Raw genomic sequence first — 14,387 nt, forward strand, 5'->3', positions numbered from 1 at the left:
ACCCACTATTATTGTCTGTTCTACATGTCTTTAATTGGAAACATTAATTAAAGGTCTGGAATACTTTAACAGCTGACTTCCTGATTTCATTTTAATTTCCCAGTTATCTTGCCCTCAAAACATTTTGTAATAATGTGCATACTTTAATTTAGCTTCCTAGATAGACTAAACACGCATGTATGTGGTAATTACTTACTGAAAGTGTTTTTATTTTAATTTTTCATGTCTGTACCAGAGGTGTTGGTATCTGTTTTTATACACGAGTGATGCCTCTTTATCACGACACACAATCTTCGGCCTTTTCCGGTTTAGCTTTTACGTTCTACGTCATGACGTCATAAACTGGGCGTTGGGCGGACCGTTTGCTTCGGAGGAGGGAGGGCACCGCTCGTTAAACGTCTGTCAAGCTCCAACAGTTTGCTATCACCCAGTCAGTGTAAGTGTGAAATGTACATTTCTTTTTAGTTAGCTTTTTTTTTTTCTTTCCGTTCCGGTAGTTTAACCGTCAGTTTGCGCCTCTGTGCAGCGAGGAAGAGCTGTTAAAGAGTGTCGATGTAGACATCTCACCGACACTCTTTAACAGCTCTGTGTGCAATGACACACACTGTCAACCTGAGTCCGTTATCGGACAACACTGACCGGCACTCAACGAACATTTCAACGGTTGGTTTTTTGGGGTTTCTTCGTTTTTTTTTTTATCCCTTTAGACACATCGCTTCACGCAATTTCACAACGTGCAGGACGACTCGTCTGTTTGTTATTTAACGCTTTATAGCGCTTAAAAGTACGCTTGTTACTCAACTTATCTTTCGTAACGGTCGCTATATTTCATCTCCCGTGACGTCATCGTAGCGCGTTCACATGCGGGTGTTTTGCTGCAGTAGCTATTTAAATTTTTTTTATTTATTTATTTATTTTTTATTTTTTTGTACAATTTTGTAGAATTTTGTATTGATCTACAACAGGTTTGTATCGTTGCTGTGTATAGTAGGAAATACATAGTAAAAACATGTATTTATTTATATCTGGAAATGTATTTATTAACTTTGCTATAGCTAGTTATGGACTCTGGTGAATTAAAGTTGTGTGTAGCTTGTTTTTTTTCCAGTTAATTCTTCAAACTTTGCTTTGCTTTACTAAGATGCTTCCATAGTAATCTTGTCTCTTATGATATTAACCAGGGCCCTGCCAATTTCACCCTACTACAAGTTTTAATAAACCTTCAGCAGCGTTTATTTCAGTCTCCACTGGCTAATGCAATCTGATGGGCTAAATACATTTGACATCTGCAGCCTCATTACATCTGATGCCTGGTATGCTTCACAGAGGAGCAATTTCTTTTCTTTTTTCCCGCAACCTATTATCAGTGTCCTGGACCCACACACTGACAGACTCCCACACACCGGCAGGAGAAACAGAGTATAATGTGCCAAGAGAAGCATGTAGAGGCTCACGGTTTTCATCTCACTCTTTCTTCTTCTTTCCTTGTAGACCTGTGGGCCTGATGGAGCAGGTTGTCGTCTCCTCTGCAATGAAGGAAATCCACTCCAGCGTCGTGACTATGGACTGAAGGTTTGCTTTTCCCCCACTTGCTCATCTATTCTGAGTGTTTCCATCTCCGGTTAGACCATAATTCAATACGATAATGTACCGTCTTTCAGTGGAATCGTATCGTGATACACAATTACGTCGTCTAAATTGATAATAACAAGCACATACTAACTTGAATATCTCATAAAAGTCTCATCAATCTTTTAAACGGATTACTCCGTGTTTGTGTGCATGCGTGTAGACATAGTCAGAGTATAGCTTGAAATATTTCTTTATTTTGTCTTTTAAAATTCCACTTTAAACTGTAGTGTTCATTTTGCACTATAATAATACGTACTTTTTATTTGTCATCTATTGAATTCACACAGAAGTATACAAAAATAGGCTTTATTTATTTATTGAACTACCAGAAAACGAGAGTCATCGAGATATGACATGAATTATATCGGGATGGAGGATTCTGGCCGTATCATACCAGCACTAACTGGCCATTTTTGCTAACTTGACACTGCACTGCACGTACAGTATGTGTGTGTGTATGTATGTATATATGTATGTATATATGTGTATGTATATGTGTATATATATGTATGTGTGTATATATATATATATATATATATATATATCCGGTATGACATGATGTATCCCACTATCTTCAGCATACTCTGCTAAGTGGCTGAGAGCTTGGCTGCCCCTTCAGGGCTCTGCTGACGCAACCATTCATGTCTCACTCCGACAGTCAGACCACCACGATGACGCTTCCCTCCTCCTCCTCCTCCCGCTGCACTCACGTTATGCCTTCCCGGTTGTGAGCCGAGCTGAGAATTGAGAATCTTTGTACGGGTGCAATGTGTTTATGTGTGTGTGTGTGTGTTTGCGTGTGCGGTGCTTACAAAACAGAACTCAGTGGTCCCTAAAGATGGAGTTCCCTCTTCCTCTGACTTGTGATCAGCTTCATGTAACACTTCGGCATCGGACGTGGTGAAGATGTGCTTATCCTAGATCAGATCACAAGATTAACGCAGCTCTCTCTCTCTGTGTGTGTGTGTGCCTGACTGTCACAGGGGCTGATTAATTGGCTGTAGAGGGGAGCTGGAATTTCTCTCAACAGAGCTGCACACTGACACTGGATTAGAAAGATGACCTGAAGTAGATTATAGTTAAAGGTATACATGTGATGCTTTCATGTGTTAACCAAATTGGTAGAGACTTCTATTGTAGAGACTTAAGATGTTTTGATGGGTAAAGAAAGTAAGACGTGTGTCTATTTGGCAATTTAGTGTTTGGCTGTGATAGATAAAGCAATGAGATTGTTAAGTGAAATGTCGTGCATTACGTTCTGCATGCCAGAAGTATTGTTTTTACTGCATTAACATATTGTTTATGAATTTGTAGTGTTTGGTTACATCTCCTTTGGGTGCTCCCATTTCATAGTTCAAAGCGGTTCGGTGAACTGGCCTCTAAATTGTCTGTGGATGTGAGCGTGAATGTCACTGTGTTTGTGGATTTGTCCGCCCACACTGTGACAGACCGTTTCCAGAACGTACTAGACTTCCCACACAATGTGTGCCAATGCGAAGGCTTCAGCTCCCTGCACCCCTGAATAGCATGATAGAAGATGGGGGAATAGATGCTTTATTTGGTGTTACTGTTACAGAATATGTGACCACGTTTAATAATTCAATAAGGAAAAGGAAACATTGAGGAGAAACAAACGCATTTCTCTTGTTTTCGTCCTTATGCATGGTTGCTCTGCTCTGCTGCAGATTAAAAACATGATGTGTGTTGTAGCGAGAGACGTATACGGCAAAGACCTGAGCGGAGTTCTTGGCAGCGGTGCAGTACCTCCGGCGGTGTTTGAGACCGGGAAGCTGGTCAATGTTTCATGTCTTTGTTGCTGCGCCACAGTCCTTCTGGTTGGTGAGGGCACCTGAACGGATGTGTGCGACTCAGGAGGCACGCTGTGCACATCCAGGTCCGACCGGTGGCATTGGCCACAGAACTAAAGGAAGCTGTGGGTGAAATGGGGGTGAACATAACGTAGCACTTATCAGCTAAATGGTAAACGGCCTTGTATTTATAAGGCGCCTTTCTAGCCTTCAGAAAACTCAAAGCACTACACTACATGTCAGCATTTACCCGTTCTCACTCACTCACACACACACACACACACACACACACACACTCACACACACACACTGATTTCACAGCCTTTTTTGGGTTCAGTATCTTGCCCAAGGACACTTCGACATGCGGACAGGAGGAGCTGGATCTCCTGATTAGTGGACTAATTCAGATTCAGTTTCTCCTTCAGTTCTTTTGGAGTTCAAACAGTCTCAGCATCATTCAGGCAGAACTGAGTTGGCTCTGTTTTCTCCACTAAAGGTCAGCCGTGGCTAAAGAGGAAGTGTTGTATCTCAGAGAGGAAACACACTTTTTCCTTTTTCCCTCTCTCGCTCTCTCACTCTCTCTCTCACCCTCTCTCTCACGTCGTCCCTCCTCCAGCAGGGCTTTACTGTGAGGTGTCATAGTGGCAGCTTAATGCCACAGCCGGAATCATTCTTTACCTCTGCTGCAATCAGAGTTGTTTTCAAACCAATGCCATTAAGAAACATTTACAAGTAAGAAGCCGTACCATCCTACATATCTTGTAACTGTGGACAGAGTGGGCTCATTCTTTCCAGCAGGACTTCCAGAATGAAGGTGACATTCCTTTATGAGAGCTGTGGTTTCTATTGGCAGCAAGCTGCCTGCTCCTCTCTTATCCCTCCATGTTTGAAGACAGAGGCAGAAAAGAAGCAAGGGTCACACAGCGTCTCAAGAGTTTCACCACAAAATAGGACTGAGGTCCATTTTATTCTTTGCCTTTTGCATTGAACTGCATCATTTCGATCGCCCCTTTGTTTCAGTTTGTTTACTTCTTCTTATCTTTTGTTGGCGGGCTTTAGATGAAGTTTGAAACTCATGATTAATACCTTCTTTCAACTTGAATCCTCCCCCAGAGCGTATAGACTTGACATCGTTGACCCACAGCCTTCGCGTTGAGCCCGATGTCTCACTCATAGTAAGAGCTTTTAGACCAGAGCTTGGATGTGCTGATCCCCGCTAAGCCCCCCAGTGGGCTGCAGAGGTGCCTGGTTACCTGAGCTCAGAGATCTGACTGAAGAGTTATTTAAATAGGTGACGATGCGGATGATTTATATCTGACTGCGTAAAAGTTGTTCTCACCTGCTGGCTCCACAAAGAGCCAGATGCCCCCTGGCCCGATAACCTGGCCGGGTTCTCTTCTGTGTTGTGTTGACCCTGACTTGCATTCCCTTTTTCTCATTACGGTCGTGCTCCTTCAATCTCAAACCACAATCTCTGGTTTGAGATTTCAGCCGGTGTGTAGGTGGTTTCCAGCCCGTTGACAGGTGATGATTCCTTGCCAGAGCTGGTGGAACCTGAGCTGTGTTGGCCCAGTCGGCCTAGCCACTGTTGAACACCTATCAGGTTAATACGTGAGGCTTAAAATGTATCACATACGCTAATAACTTCCACTGGGAACCCTCCTTTGAGGACATCCGTCTTACTAGTAAACAGCAAGGGAACGAGATCCTCACTACCAACTCTCTCCATCAGCTCAGACACATTCGAGCTGGACCAGGGTCAGTTCCATGCACATGGTGAATTATTCACCGGGACACTTGCTGTGGTGTTGAGCACAGATGCAGAGACGTGCCTTTAAACAAGGTTTAAACCTATAGCCCCAGCCGGCCGTCAGTGATGTTTGACTTCACCGCGCTGCTTCATAGATTTGTTCGCTGTTCAAGCTAAACCTCAGAGGTACTTACAGCCTTGTGCATCCGTAATAGATCATCAACATAATATGTCCTCTGTGGAGATGAAATTAAATGTGTAAAGTCTCTCTGTTGCTTTGTCTCTGCAGCTTCCCACCTCAAAGTTTGGGTAGTCTTAGATGACTCAGACTTTTTTCACACCCAATATATCACTTCTTGTTCCGTTTGTGTGTGTGTGTGTGTGTGTGTGTGTGTGTGTGTGTGTGTGCGCGCTGAGTATACGTGCACATGTGTGTTTCCATTAGTTGTTTTGTGATGAACATGTTGTGTTTGTTTCTCACAGCGTTGTGAGTGGGGGAGGTAATGAGAGGTGTAGTTACAGATGGTCTCCGGTTGCCTGAGAGATGAAATAATGGCAGAAATATTAAGCCGAGTAAGGCAGGCTTCCACGTCCATAGTGGTCCCGTATATTCAAGATTAAAGGAGCATTATACGACGTTCAGAGCAATAGTATATCAGCAAACGACTATTTGCTGTGTAAAGATATATAGTGGAGTAATGTCTCCCTCTGAGTGTTGTCATTTTTCAGCTTGTCCTTGCTTTGTTGACACAGCCTGGCCGGCCGTGCGTGCTTTTAGTGCACGTCTTCGTGGAATCGTAGCACCTACCCTCTGGTTCCCCCTCAGGTAAACACCGTCAGCTCTGTTATTACATTTGCAGTAGTTGGTACTGTTAGCGCTGTTAGCACCGTTAGCTTTGAGCCACCTAGGAGAAGTTTGCCTTCAGCTCTTTCTGCCACAAATCTCCCTCGGTTTAGGCAACGAACCTACTTGGCTAGGTTTAGGAAAATATCATGGTTTGGGTTAAATTAAACACTTTCTGGCAGAAAGCCCTGAAGGCCAACTTCTCCCATGTACCACCGGCTCATCCGTCTCCATGTTGAGAGCCTTTGAGGGGAAATGCTTCCAAAGTCGTATGTTGTTCCTGTATGAATGTGTTCAGATCAGTTTAACACAGATACCAGGTGTGAATCGGGCCCCAACAATAGTCTTCTTGTCAGCCGTACAAGCAGGTAATATTTTTCACACGTCAACTTTTGAGTACAAGTCTGTGGTGTCATTAAGAAAACCCAGATATATGGATGTGTGTAGGAGTAAATGATTGCGTGTGTTCTGGTTTGTCTTGTTCCTGGAAAGCTGAAGGCAACTCTGGCAGCGGGGCCTCCCTGTGGGTGTCATCTTGCACAATAGGGCATTGTGGCCGCCTCTATCAGGGAACTACCTTCCATTCACCTCCTCATTCATTCAGCTCTCTGTGCCGAGCGCCCCGGCTGAACCCGACACGGCCAGGCGAACCGCTCCGTGGACGGGATGCCTTTGAGCCAGTCTGGCCTGTTTCACGCCCTCTGTGGCCCTCCGTCTCTCTCCTCTCACTCGCTCGCTCTCCCCGTCTCATACAAAGAGTTGTGTCTCTTATCACACTCTTTGCAGAATGCTGAAGTCATCTCCTGCACTGTCAGAGCTGACACAACTGTGCTATTCTCTGCCCGCCCTACACACACACACACACACACACACACACACGCACACACACACACACGTATAATACAATAACGATTGTTCCTGCTTCCTGCCTATGCTGTCATTATGCAGCTGCTGAATGAGATATGGTCCGGTTTTCATCGGTCAAAGACGGCTCACACAAACGCGTAAACGTATGTACACAGATGCACATTTCCATGCAAAATAATTCCGACAATTTCTCTCTTACTCTCCTTTTTCTGTCTTTGTCCGATTAAAAACACACTCGCACGCATATTCGTGCATGCGCTCGCACACGAGCGTCGCTGCCAGAACTCTCTGGCCTAATTCCCCTCTTATTGATGTGTGTCTGTCAGTGAAAGAGGCGCAGCACAAAGAGCAGCGACGGGCCTGTGTGTGGCTCCGAGCGAACAAAGAGGAGTCTATTCCACGCCGGCTCTCAGACTCCCCTGGAAACACTGCATGGGCTTGTTTAAGCTATGGCCATATTTTGAGTTAAGCTACTGTATGTTCAGCAATGAGCAACAACATGGATGCTTCAGTGGCAAAGAGCACGGGCCAGATGGACCCCCACTTGTGTTGGTTAATGCCCAGTTGTCCAACTTTACTTATGTCGAGAGTAGAATTAAATAAAACAGTCAAAAAGGGATGGCGATCAGGTCATTGTGCAGTACTGTAACTATGGTGGAAATTTGCATGAAAAGACATAAATGACCTCCCGTTGTGCTAGATTGCACATTATTTGCTTCATCACTTAGCTAGTTGAGCTGTAACTCTGGGGCTTAATCTCCTCTTTAATAATCACCTTTGGTTGTTGTCTTTGTTCAATAATGATAATGGATGTCATTTCAGAACACCTCAGTGCCACATCTTAATCAATATAACCTTTCAGTCTGAACGGAGCTGCAGTAGTTCTCTATCCACAGGGCTAAAGGGAACATTTCCTGTTAGCTGTGATGTTGTAATTTGTTGTTAAACACTTGCAGTTAACACTTATTATTCATCACCGTACTGAATCTTGGATCTATTCTGTTAAAGACGTGCTCCAAACGATTTTGCGGGGGGGAGCATTTCACCTTCTCCCACCCTCCTCTTCCTCCTAAAGTACATGTAACAAACCTTGCAATGTCCTCAAAAATGTTAAGCAAACTTTCCATTCTTCCATTCTTGCCTCATCTCATAGCTGTAATGCCAAGTGGTTACGGTATAGTGTTTGACACAACATCATAAATGTTACTTCTTCACATGCTGTTGATAATATTTGTTACTTTTTGAATGTTTTAAACAGAACTTCTTGCCATATCTTACACGTTGCACCTTTTGATTCTCACATGCTTGTCACCAAGTGACAAATTGTCAGCTTGAGATGTTTATTATGCCGGCGACAGCCGAGGCCGGAGGATTTATGGTTTTGGGTTGTCTGTCCGTAATTACGTCTGCAAGTCCGTCCATCTGGTCCATTCTCTGGAATGTGATACCTCAGGAACGCCTGGAGGGTATTTCTTCATATTTGGCACAAACATCCATCTGTACTCAAAGATTAAGTGATTAGAATTTTGGTGGTCAACGGTCAAGATCACTCTGAACTCACGTTCGACCTCACGTCCGTCCCATACTCGAGATATCTATAGAACACCTTGAGCGAATAAAATGGTGAAAAGATGACATTTTAGGCTTACATGGACGTCAACACAACATGATGAGGCGGTAGTTCTAGTTGGTCCAGCCAGCCAGTGCCTGAGCTCTGCTCAGCTTTCACCGTCTCTCCAAAGACAATGGACGACTGGCAGCGCGCTGAATGGAATGAGGCACAGAGCTGAGGACGAGGACATATGTGTTTTGTGTGTGTGTGTGTGTGTGTGTGCGTGTGTGTGCATTTATACAAGGACACGTGTGAGGGAGACACAGCTCCAGAGAGGCCATTGTCCATGTGGTTGTCTGTAATTCACCTTTGACAGTATTGTGCCGTTTCTGAGAAACATGCTGACTCACTGAGGTTGCCCATCCCGGCTGTCACTGATGCCTGATAATCGCTGACCACTGTTTCTGCGGCTTAAATACACCAAAAGACATCCACACACTGGCATGTTTCTGATGAGTGAAGGGAGAATGTCCCTAAGAGGATCACCAAAGTATTGCGTCTTTGTTTAATTTGACATTTTTTGTTTAGAGGGGAAAAATATTTCTTGCTTTAAGTTTAAGTATTTTTTCTTAAATACAGTCGTCATTCAGAGATCCATCTGGTGTTCTTTTGCGTCATCACCTCATCAAGGTGGAACCAAAGGCCTTTGCCTAAATTAAACAAAGACGCAGGACCTGTCACGCGTACACAAACATCCCCTACCAAGTCCGACAATAAACCGTTGTCCTCTAAAGGCTCCTGAAAGAGGATTTAGTTTGAATATAAAACCAGAGGCAATCAAGAAAACGTCCAATCCAGTGCTGGGATCATCCTGTGGATGAAGGAGGGGATTTAGAGACACAGAGGGAGGGATGGGCCCGGGGTCGGTGCAGGGCTTCAGCTCCAGGACAGGATTAACTAAGGTTTACCAGCGACGAAACAACAGCACAGAGCTCCATCGCAATCAATTACACTTCACTGTGACTGCCAGAATATGCCACTAAGTGTGAGGGTGCATGCATAATCAAGTATACTTGATTATGATACACATGTATGCATGACTCTCCACCTTCTATGATCATACGGGAAGTTCACATCGCAGTCATCATATGTTGTCTTTTAGTTTTTACTTATTCCTACAGGAAAGAAGAGAGAGAGAAAAATAACTAAAATTAGATTAAATCAAAGGTATAAAGAAATTGCTCACTCATGTTAAATAAGAGTGTTTGCATTGCATTGCTCTCAATGGTAACATTGATTTTAGAGATATTTAGAGATGGATCTAGTTGAGCATGAACAGAATTGTGTATTATAACTTCCTGTCATTATTTCATCATGATGAATTGTATTTTTACTGAAGAAATTGTTAAAATATGATCAGTCACTGCCCAGCTGTTATCAGTGAAACCACCGGGTTAAAGCTGTGTTGTTAATATTATGGAAGGTTGACCGCACAGTATCTTCACTCATCTTATTGGTGCAACCAAATGAGCACACTGCCTCTAAATTAAGCACATCAGTATCTGCTGGTCTGAATCTGCCTGTTGAGCAGAAAAGATTAAACCAGATCTGATTCAAGATCAGCTTGTGGAGGAAGTAAAAGCTGGCGTGCGAATGTGTTGATGCGCATGAATGCGCCTCTTCTTGGCAGTGACAGCGTCGCCGTTGTGATTAGCGATATGCTAACTGCGAGCACCTTCATGCTCATTCTCCTTCTGTTTCCGGACGCAGTGATGAGACGTGTGTGTGTGTGTGTGTGTGTGTGTGTGTGTGTCCAACTTTGTGTTCTTCTTCATGACCTGACAGTGCAGCTGAAGGAATATAGTTTGAGTGTTCATCCCCAGGGCTCCCAATGTTCCTGCCTCGCTTGTTTTGCTGCTCTCAATGGGAGCAGCTATTGATGCTGCAGGGAGGCTCTGTCTGTCTGTCTCTGTCTGTCTCTGTCAGTCTGCCTGTCTCAGTCTGTCTGTCTGTCTCTCTGTCTGTCTCTGAGGCGATCACTGTTCCACCAATAAGGTTCCTCCTTGAGGAAGACAGCCTGTATGTCATCAGGTGTCCGCTCTGGTTTTGTCTCTAGCTTAGAGTCAGCAAGGTTGACACTGTGTTAGTGACAACGAAGGTTGTTTCTAGTGCGTCTTGATCCCGCCACAGGAAGAGGAAGGGTTGCCTTTGGGGATACTAAATGAGCCCCTGAAGGAACATGCACACTGAGTCGTATCACACAATACAGCACATGTTCTGTTCAGTATGCCCAGCGTGTTCACAGCTCACAGAAAAAAATGATTTTCGATTGCAAAACCGAATGATATGCCAGATTGTTTGAGTATCTTAAGGTCATTGGAGATTGAAGAATGATCTTAAGAATGACAGCTTTTCTTTCTTTGGTCTCCTTCCATCCATCACCTCCCTCTCAGGTAATCCAGAGTGAGTCACGCTGACAGTTGGGCTGATGGTAAGTGGGTTTTTTTTCTTCTTCTTCTGACGTGAGTCATTATTTCTCTTCCCCGCTCTCACCCCTCCAGTGTTCTCTGCATCCTTTCCTTTACTCTACCAGCCTCTGGTGCCTTTCTGACTCCGCCCCACTTCAGGCTGTTGTTTATTTTCTTACCCTTCATGTACCTGCTTATACTTTTGAATTAATTCATGCTTTGTGTTGTGATCCTGGAGCAAACCTGGATCCATCTTCTTTTTCTTTTAATACTTTGTATTTGCTCATGAAACGTTGGTCTGTTTGAATGTAGAATGATTCAAGGGCCTGGCACAGCTGTCACTGATGATACAGTATTTATCCTAAAATATTTTTAAATCACAATCGCATATTTATTTTGGTCAGTGTGCAAAATTCCCATACTCAATGCTAGAGTATTATGCTGACGTCGTACGCAGACTCAATACGCAACAAGATTTAATGGATGCGAGCCAATCGACTAGGACACCAAGGCTAATATCGTTAACAAGAAGCCCGCTCACACAACCACAATGAATCCACTCAGCACACTCGCCTCTCTCTAACCCGACACACAGACCTTGGCTCGGCTTGTTGCCGTCCTAATCCAAGAAGAAGAGAGGCGATGTCCCGCTTTAGTCCAGGTTCTCACGCATTGGATCAAATTTGTCCACCGGGGTCCGTTTAGGACCACAAACAGAAGTGAAGACTGACTCTCTTTTCGCTCAACCTGTTGGGTCTCAGGCTGACTGTGTCATATTTGTGGATCAATGTTTTGCAATTTGATGAATGAATACTGCTGCACACAGTAAGCTTTTAAAAGACATTTTTAGTGCCAATTGCAAGAGAGTCTCAAGTGTCAAACAAGGTATTTTGCACACTGACTTTGGTACCTAGATGCAGATGAATGCTGTTTACCCCGCAGACTATGCAAGTATGCATTCACACTTTCGACCATTTGCATTATATTTCAAAGAAGCAAATGTCACGAGTTAAAAGGAAAATGAGTGATTTAATTTCACTGGATCTACGCAACATTCCATCCTCTCATAATCCATCTCCTCTTTCTGTCTGTGCTAGACCGGCAGGCCTACTTGTTCCTGAATCAAAGATGCATGCTCCCAATTTGGATTCATCCCTCTGACCGCCACTGAGCCGATCCAACCCTCCACCAGACAGTCCCATCTCCACTTCCGCTGTTCTCTACTGTACTCTGCTGTTTTCTAGTCCTCTCTGCTTCAGTCGTTGTCCTGGTCTGACCCCCTGCGTGTCCCACTGATAGAGAGGGACGTGTTTGCTGACCGCTTGATAGGACAATTCCTCCCTCAGCAGGGCCACATGCAGCAGGGCGATGACACTCAAAGGGAGCCAGAGGGGGTGGGCCCCAGTTCAGGTCCTGGAACTAGAAGAGAGGCAGGGGGGTCAGGGGCCTCATCCCAGTCAGAGCACCCCTCCTTCAGTAAGATGAGCCAAAACGCTAGGGAGAGCATAGGGGTTCTTGGCCAGGGACTGAAACAGCTGTTCCAGCAGCAGCGTAAACGCCTCTACCCCTCTCACTCCACCATCCCCTCTTCGTCTTCCTCCTCCTCGTCTTCTTCTGTAGTGTCGGCAGGTGGCCCCTCCCCCTCAGAGGAAGCCTTGGAGCCCTGCTGTCCCGACTTTGACCACCTCTCTGCTCCTGTGGTTCCCTCTGCAGCTGGCCGGGGCTCAGGCACCGCGGGCACGATGAGGCGTGGGACCAGCCTGCAGAGTCGGCGCAGCAAAGGGTCGGGATCTGGGAACGGAGACCGGGATCCTCTCCTGAGAGGTAGCCCCCAGGCCCCGCACCGCCGCTACACCCACGATCCGCAGCAGCACGTCAGCCGCCCGCGCTCCTCCTCCACCACTGACACCACGCCCAGCAGCCCCATACCCGGGTACACTGGAGGCGATGTGGTGCTGTCATCGGGGTACCAGTCCACGGAGGAGACGGACAGGGTAAGTGATGGCAGCCGTGAATCTGCTGATCGATGCGTCTCCTTTACCCTTTTACCGGTGTCAGGCCTTCAATCACGAACTGAGGTTCACCTTGCTGCTGATGTCATTCCCTTCTGTATCAGAGAGAAGGTATACTGCTGTCTGTCATAGATCCATGGTGCAGCTTGCTAATGAGACACGCCAGCATGAGCACACGTATAGATTCACAATAAACTAATGCACAGCGGTGCAGGCAATTTTCAGGATAGGTTCACAACTTTTTAAAGTCGGTGTTAAAGAACAGTCGGCCATATCAACATTAAAACTAATTTTCCCCGCTTTACACATTCCTCCTATTCACACCGGCCTTGTGTTACCATCCCTTCACTGCAGCTCAGCACTGTGACACTGTCTGCAGAAACAAGGAAGGAATGTTGTGCTAAAACGATTAAGTTTGGAAGATATTTACTGACTCAGACTTCTGAAACATTGTGAATCCGACCTTTAAAAGCAAATATACTCTTTGAATAGTTTTGCCTCAGGCTTACAATAAATGCTGCAATATATCAAGGGGCTTTCAAAATCCAATCTTTTGTAGTGTGCTTTGATAATCATCTATTTGTGTAGTACGTATGAAGTCATATAACTGTTTTGTGAAAAGTTCTGCCTTTTTTGTTAGACCGTAGTTTGTTAAATCCAGAGAATTTATTAAAAGTAGTATTTACGGGGTGCTTGTGTAATGGGAAATACTCAGCATAGATTTGTATGTGTGTCGCTCTTGGTTTGTTAAAACCTCACAGCCCTTTACAATCTACTCTTTTACCTCAAGTTCATATTTTGAGCCTCCCCACCAGCAGACTTCAGTTGGTCCTGTCTGCCACCAGAGGTCACTGTCCGATCAGCTAACCTGCTGTGAGCAGCACTGGGCTTGGTTCATGTGGAGGTTGTGTTTGCATTGTGAGCTCATGATTGCTGCGGAGCCGACTGATCTTTTGGCTTAATGAAATGAGCTGTGCCAAAAGACTCTGTATCGGTGTGTCACAGATGGAGTGATGCGTGGCTATCACTTCAGCAGTGGGAAGTAAGTCTAGACCAGTAGGCGTTAATATCCAATTTCCCTGACAGCTTCTATCTGTGAGCTACATTTAGAACACACCATCCCCCCCTTTCTTCATCCTCCAGTCGTATGCGAGTGACCTCACCTGGGATGACGGACATCTGTGCTCCGTCAGTCCTGCTGCTGAGACAGACCACCATCAACCACGATAACCTGTCTCACCCGTCTCTAGCTATCAACCACGATAACCTGTCTCGCCCGTCTCTAGCTATCAACCACGATAACCTGTCTCGCCCGTCTCCAGCTATCAACCACGATAACCTGTCTCGCCCGTCTCCAGCTATCAACCACGATAACCTGTCTCGCCCGTCTCCAGCTATCAACCACGATAACCTGTCTCGCCCGTCTCCAGCTATCAACCACGATAACCTGTCTC

The 14,387-nt window shown here is 45.1% G+C and overlaps 1 protein-coding gene across 6 annotated transcripts in view; it reads left to right on the forward strand.

Annotated features, from left to right (window-relative positions):
- Nucleotides 1-351: 351 nt before the first annotated feature.
- Nucleotides 352-14,387, forward strand: part of tmcc1a (transmembrane and coiled-coil domain family 1a) — a 43,789-nt gene continuing 29,753 nt past the window's right edge. Inside the window, exons 1-4 of one of the 6 annotated variants that reach the window (XM_031844609.1) lie at nt 352-436; nt 1,492-1,572; nt 10,907-10,944; nt 12,019-12,915. In XM_031844609.1, coding sequence (XP_031700469.1) covers nt 12,277-12,915 — 639 coding nt within the window. In that variant the 5' untranslated portion in view covers nt 352-436; nt 1,492-1,572; nt 10,907-10,944; nt 12,019-12,276. Of the gene's footprint in view, nt 664-1,491; nt 12,916-14,387 lie in introns of all 6 variants that reach the window. The other 5 variants (XM_031844611.1, XM_031844610.1, XM_031844607.1 and 2 more) reach the window with 5 other exon arrangements.

This window comes from Anarrhichthys ocellatus, unplaced genomic scaffold (assembly GCF_004355925.1).
Source record: "Anarrhichthys ocellatus isolate YVR2014 unplaced genomic scaffold, GSC_Weel_1.0 scaffold5, whole genome shotgun sequence".
NCBI lineage: Eukaryota > Metazoa > Chordata > Actinopteri > Perciformes > Anarhichadidae > Anarrhichthys > Anarrhichthys ocellatus.